This window comes from Mytilus edulis, chromosome 13 (assembly GCF_963676685.1).
Source record: "Mytilus edulis chromosome 13, xbMytEdul2.2, whole genome shotgun sequence".
NCBI lineage: Eukaryota > Metazoa > Mollusca > Bivalvia > Mytilida > Mytilidae > Mytilus > Mytilus edulis.
This window is the reverse complement of record NC_092356.1, coordinates 11,983,022-11,990,154: the sequence shown is the minus strand read 5'-3', so window position 1 is coordinate 11,990,154 and position 7,133 is coordinate 11,983,022. Positions and strand designations below refer to the sequence as shown.

Genomic DNA, 7,133 nt, shown 5'->3' with positions numbered 1-7,133 from the left:
TCTGAATTGATTCCATAGCTATAAATGTTAGTTATGACCTCAACTAACACTCTGCCAAATTCTATGCTTTTACCACAATCTGAGCAATTGTTTCACAAATCGACTGGACTATATGGGCATACCAATAATAAGAACTTTATATTTTGAGGATTAATGTAAATAGCTTTAAGATAGCTTCTATGAAATTATTTTGTTATTATTTATCTGTGGGCGATCTTTTCGAACAGACATGGATGAAAACTTGCCTAAAATCAACATTTTTCTGTATTTTTGTGAATAATGCACAATCTGACGTCATACATCGTAAATCTTGTCTAATTCATTTATATTCTTTGATGATATGCATTTTCCAATGTTTTGAGTACAAATAATGCTGAACAAACTTCATTTTCTCGGGCCAAAAACATAAATTCCCCTTTGATCAATGCCATGGATACTCGGGAAAAATAAATTTTCTTACAGCTAAGATGTAAGACAAAATTCAAGATGTTACTACTATCTGACAGACGAGTATCTTTCGAACATATGAAGAATGTTATTTGTAGATTTATAATACATGTATCTTGTTATTCAAGGGACCAAAACGTAGCCTTCAGCTTCAGAACCATATCTACATTTGATAACATACTTGCTAACATATTTTGAGGAGAATTCCTTTAAAAAAAATCAGGAAGGAGTCTAGCTGTTGATCCCACAAGATTTCCGTAATTGGTGGAGGACCAGGAGGCGAAGCACCGCCTGAACACAAATTTATTCTATTTGAAGGGGCATTTGATAGTGTTTTCAGATTTTCGATTCCGGGTCATTGTTTTAACAGAACACGCCAAATAAAGACGATGCTGAACACTTTTCTATCCTTAGCTATCATTTTTTAGATAAAATAAGCAGTCTTTCCCTGAGAAGTTCGGCGATTCCAGAGAATTAGAAAACAAAAACGGTATTAAACCCAGTAGAGAGGTAAATATCAGGAGGCATTTATGGCTAATGCGATATCAAGTTTTTTTTTATCAGCAGTCGAATTTTAATTTCTGTTAACAAAAACAACAAAATATGACAAATTATCGTATAAAAATTTGCTACCTATAACCAATCAAATATTGTCTGGTTTCTAATTTTAACTATAAATTACAAGTAGATATAAATAATTTGCATGTACATATATATATATTGGTTAATATGCATGTAAAGAACATCAACAGGAAATAGCAGTAGCCTTATATAAACACATGGCCCGATAACAAGCCACTAAAAAGTGTGCATCTGTTAAAACAGTATATAAAAGAATGAAGGTTCAATTTTTAATAGTATTTTTTCTTAAAGCTATTCGATGCCAGGCGACAGAATCTGTTCTCGATATGTTTCCAGAATTCAAACGAGAAATTGGGAGAATTGATGTCCTTCAACCGAGAATTGATGGCCTTCAAACGAGAATTGATGGCCTGGAAAGAGAAAACAAAGCATTGAAAGCAAGAGGTAAGACTGTATTGCTCTTAAAGTAAAACATTTAATGCATTTAAGATTAGAACATACAATAAAACGATATAAAGCGGATTTTTGTAAAAACATTAGGAAAACCTTCTTTACATAAGTATGCTCTAAATTTGTATTAAAACATTTCATCGGTGACTTTTTTTTATAAAAATTGGTACAAATAATTTTCATACGTAAACAAACCTAATGTCATTTAAAAAAAAAGGGTTTCATGAACTCGTTTTCAAGTTAAATCAGTCTAAACGATAAAAGTAAGTAGACACATGCATCTTTTCCCGATGTGTCAAAGTTTGGCGTCGCTAAAAATAACATTTTACGTTAGCAACGTCATTATCTCCCCTGTAACTGTATAGATCCCTCGGTGATTTTTTCTTGAAATTTTAGTAAAAGGTAAATTTTAATGTGTACTTTTAAAATATGCAAAGAAAAAGGTACCTCCATGACTTTCTTTTTGAGATAATTTTGTTCGAAATTTGCATATTTAAAAGAAAATCCCTGAAATTTCATAAATAAGGACTTTTAAAAAAGTAACAATACTTTTGAACGGAAAGCCATAACTTAACCGTGTTTTTGTAAAATGTTCCCCTTGATCCATGGTGTCAACATGCTGAAATAAGTTTAAGGTTAAACCAAATTATTTTCTGGATTTAGATTGCTATATGCGAAATAAAGAAATTTACCATATTTTTGCGTCTATTCAGAAGTGCAGAATTGTTTTTGCTCATCTTGACAGCGACCAGTTTTAACGTGTGTACACTTTCTAATCTGTCTGTCTGCAATTAGTGTACATTTGCCGATACTTCAAGTTTTATCTTTCTATATGTTGAAGTACAATAGGGCCGATATGCTTATACAAATAAGAAGACGTGGTAACATTACCAATGAGGCAAATCTCAACCAGAGACCAAATGACATAGAAATTAACGACTATATGACATCGGACGGCCTTCCACAATGAGTAAAACCCTTATCGCATAATCAGCTATGAAAGGCCCTACATGACATATCCAAAAAAAAAACTCAAACGGGAAACTTATGGCCTGATTTAAGTACAAAACAATGAACGAAATACAAATATGATTTACAATAACAAACGACAACCATTGAATTACAAGCTCATTCAATATCAGAGCTGTGCGTCTTGTTTTAAAATGAATTCTCTTCTTTAAAGTTTGATAAACTTTCTAAACTATCAAATTTAAAAACGATATTTAGAATTTTAATATTCTAACAAGCAACTCAAATCAAAACATAGAAAACTAAAGACTTAGCAACACGAACCTATCACATCAGGTAAAACCGATCTCAACATTTGATATGATATTATTTCGCCCTTCTTTTTTTATAGAACATATTATATCAGTTAAATATGTTTTTTTTTCTATATAATGGACGGTGTTTATTTTTAGTTAAAGCTGGATCGGGAAATACATACACCAGATGGGGTAAAACATCATGCCCATCAACTGCAGCTCTTGTGTATGAAGGTTGGTATAATTATCTTTATAGCTCATGTGATATCACACCCGACATGAGTCTTTTAAATTGAGAATGTTTTAACGTTACCATTGTATTCTTATTCAAACCTTTGTTCTTCTAACATTACCATTTGATTCTTATTCATATCTTATTTATCCTTCATTACCGCTTGGTTTTTATTCATATTATTCATCTATAATTATCGCATGGTTCTTAACTTGACTTTGTTCATCTAGCATTGCAACTTGATTCTCATTTCTATCTTCGTTCATCTAACAATGCGGTTTAATTCTTACTCATAACGTTATAAAAATATTTTGGTTGAATTATGCAAAGGAGTTGGAGCATTTTGTATTTGTTTTAGTGATATTTTTTTCAACTGACAAGCCTATATTTAGGGAATTTTTTTAGAGTTATCTCCTTCCATCTAGTGGTATTATATTTTTACCAATCGTACATCCAAAAGTCATACAGGGTAATGATCTTAATAGGCTAACATAAGGGTGAAACGCCATAGAAGTTCCCCGACGATTATGTAAATATGTCAAAATAAAGAATCCCGAAAACAAGCTTTACGTATGATTCGTCAAGCGTACTAAGGTCTAATATGATATACATGTACATAAAAACAGATCACTTCTTTTAACTCATAGATGTATTGTTTAAATGTTTTGTTTAATTTCCCCGATATCTATTTTTTTTTTATTAGGATATGCAGCAGGCAATGCTAAAACCGAAAAAGGAGGTGGAGCTAATTTCTTGTGCCTTCCGAAAGACCCCGAATGGCGTAGTTATTCGGATAGTAAAGCATCTTGGATAGGACGTATATTTGGTGTTGAATATCAGATAAAAGACAACTCAGTCTATTCCACCTCGTTCCATGATAAAGAAATGCCATGCTCAGTATGTCTTATAACAGAAAAATCAACTTCTTTAATGGTGCCTGGAAAAGTCACATGTCCTACTGGATGGACCAAAGAGTATACAGGATATTTGATGTCCCAGGCCATCGGGGGTAATCGTCAACCTTCGGAATATATTTGTGTGGATGAGAATTTAGATGCCGTTGACGGTAATAAGGCCGATAACGACCAGGGAAATGTTTACTTGGTTGAAGGTGTGTGTGGAAGTTTAAAGTGCCCACCTTATGTTGGTGGCAGAGAGCTTACCTGTGTCGTCTGCTCGAAGTAAATAAAAAGATCCAAGTACTGATCTCAAGCGGTAGTCTATCGTATTGCACATATTTAAATCACGTTAAAACTATTGATAAACACATATAAGTACTTTTTTTTAACATGATTTGATCAAATTAATAAAGATGTATTCGATACAAGTGTGGACACAGATCAATGTGGATAATGTTTGAATGTTTGACGGTGTTTTCTGATAACAAAAAATCAGTTTTCCCTCCCATAGTGTTCCACAGTGACAGCAAACTTCAATATCAGACCAGTACCAAACACTACAAATTCAATATTTGGGTTTTATGTTCAAGATTATCTTGGAGGAGACACTTTTTGTACACAATATATGGATTACCAAATGATTCTGTTAAAATGAGATCCACTACTTTGCTTTTGGATAAAAAAAAAAATACTAAAAATTAGTAGAGGAACACATAAGCTGCATTTCTACATTATATGTAATTTTGATATGCAAGATGGTTTATAAGAACCTGTATGTATGTTCTTCTCGTATGGTTCTAATTATGTCCATTGTGGTGGGCATTTCTTACTTGGAACACTGTAGTCAAGGATCATCCCAGTATCATTAGTGAAATATTCCCTTTACATGTTCGACATTGTTTCTAAGATGTCTAATAGTTCAAAGTGGTGATAATACCTAGATGAGCAAGAAAGTACACTTCTGTTGTATCATACATATATATTTTAATTCTTTCTTTAAAATTGTCTTTATCTTAGATTCTCCATGACCTGATTGAAGTTATATAAACATGATAAAAGACAAATTTACCAGATTGAAATAATTTTAATAACATGGTATATCCAATTTATTTGTTTATGATTCTTAATTTCTCTAAATAGATTATTACAAATAGTGTAGACTATAAAAAAATATGAATAAGGTTTTGCAGAATTATTCTTGTTTCAAGGTTTTTGATATGTGGATAGAAATATAAATGAAACTTGTAGGATGCGGTTTTGTTGTGGCCATGGTATAAAAACAAACGGTGCTGTAATCCGTTAATTAACATCAACACAAAATTAAAGAACCTTAGTGAGCGCGCTCACATACCCCACGCCCCCGCATTGTCAATGGACAAATAAAATAACTCTAAGAAAAAAAATTGAATCATAATTTTCTGTCGATAAGCACATCAACATAGTATGTCATTATTATCTAAAAAGTTTCATGAAATTCTGTTGTTATGTTTCAGAGGAGTTTTGATGACAAACTGTTGCATTAGTATATTGAGGCAAATAAGTTCAAAGGGGAATAACTCCTAGAAAAAAAAATGGAATCATAATTCCCTGTCGATATGCACATCTACATAGTATGTTCTTATTAGGCCACACCAATTTGATTCCTTGTTCGACGGACCCGCCCGCACCTATTTTTTTCAAAACAGATTTTTTTTTTTTTTTTTTATATTCCCGCTTCCCGCATCCGGAAATGTAATCATGTCCATTTCCCGCACCGTTTTTTTGTAAATATTATAAACAGATATCAACATTTGTTTTTAAAATCACAGTCTTAACCTGTATATAACGATTTTAAACATAAAAGCACCCCACCACACTTTGTAAATATCTGTGAGAATATTTGTTTCAGCATGAAACCTATTTATCCAAAGCGGGAGTGCTCCGAAATAAATTTAAAGAACAAAAAATTGGTTACTTTCCCCCTTACTTATATTCCCTATCAAAAAAATGTTCGTTGCGTTAGAATAAAGTACAAAGAACTTCTGAAAGATTTGCCTTCGACTGCAATTATTGTATGCTGGCAAAACAAAACTATCCATAGCCGCTGCATGTTTATGCACCTGTCCTGATTGATTGAGGGGCCTGTCGTTCAGCAGTTATCGTTAAAACTTTGTTGATGTTGTTCATTTGTATTTTCCCGTTTAGATATGCATGATATATAAATTAGATCGTTGGTTTTCCTGTTCGAATTGTGTACGCTAATAATTTTGGGGTCCTTTATAGCCTGCTGTTTGGTCTGTATCAAAGCCCTGTGTAAAAGGCCGTATTTTGACCTGTGTTTGTTATTATCAGGTTGAGAACAATCCTCCCTCAGACAAGGGGTCATTTTACTGATGTAGAAAAGAAAATAGAAATACCAAGGATTTGTATAGTTCTTCTATACAAAACCTTTGAAAACTTAGAATTTTGTACTAAAAAAGAGGAGAGTTACATCATAATTTAAACAACTTTTTCTAAAAGAGGGGTCCATGCACTTATTTTGAATAATATTAAACTGTTTTAAAAGTAAATGTGTTAACATGGTTCAAGTCCAGGAATAATACAAAATTCTTGTACATGTTTTGACCATTTAATACCAGATAGATATATAGTTCTCTGAGAAAATATGAGCCCTTTTGTACAAACAAATATATTATAACTTATATTGATCCCTCATAAAACATGTAAAAGGGATATTTATAACATTAAGGGGTTGTCCCCAAACTGATTATGACTTGGATGGAGAATTGTCTCATTGTCAGTCACACATACATAGACCAGATTTAATTATTTCTTGGTGAACAGGGAAAAAATACTTCAAAAATTAAAGAAATGTCAAAGTACAAGTGATAAATCAAGCTTTAATATTGTCAAAACCTACTATTTTATGTTTACAAAAAAAAATTATAATCGCTCGCCTTTACTTTTCAAGCTCGCCTCAAAAATTTGCAAATTAAATATTTTTTTATTAAAATTTTCAAATCGCTCGCTCGCCCCAAATTTTGGAGTCCAAAAATCCGTAGAACAAGAAATTAAATTGGTGTGGCCTTATCTACAAAGTTTCATGAAATTCTGTTGTGTGATTTCAGAGGAGTTGAGATGACAAACTGTTGCAGTAGTATATTGGTGCAAATAAGTTCAAAGGGGCGTAACTCCTAGAAAACAAAATTGAATCATAATTTCCTGTCGATATGCACATCTACATAGTAGGTCCTTAATATCAAAAAAGATTTTATGAAA

At 32.3% G+C, this 7,133-nt stretch overlaps 1 protein-coding gene across 1 annotated transcript; it reads left to right on the top strand.

Moving 5' to 3' along the window:
• The first annotated feature begins 1,150 nt into the window (after positions 1-1,150).
• Positions 1,151-4,980, top strand: LOC139499979 (short-chain collagen C4-like). Its single transcript, XM_071288651.1, has 3 exons — positions 1,151-1,473; positions 2,901-2,978; positions 3,680-4,980. The coding sequence occupies exons 1-3, from the start codon at positions 1,284-1,286 to the stop codon at positions 4,159-4,161; spliced, it is 750 nt and encodes a 249-aa protein (XP_071144752.1). The 5' UTR covers positions 1,151-1,283; the 3' UTR covers positions 4,162-4,980.
• Positions 4,981-7,133: the final 2,153 nt, after the last annotated feature.

What these genes read in the sequence shown, in the direction of transcription:
- LOC139499979 (XM_071288651.1), top strand. Translation starts at nt 1,284, where the DNA reads ATGAAGGTTCAATTTTTAATAGTATTTTTTCTTAAAGCTATTCGATGC. An exon ending in CAAAGCATTGAAAGCAAGAG is followed by an intron (nt 1,474 to 2,900) that starts GTAAGACTGTAT and finishes GTTTATTTTTAG; the next exon opens with TTAAAGCTGGATCGGGAAAT. An exon ending in TGCAGCTCTTGTGTATGAAG is followed by an intron (nt 2,979 to 3,679) that starts GTTGGTATAATT and finishes TTTTTTTATTAG; the next exon opens with GATATGCAGCAGGCAATGCT.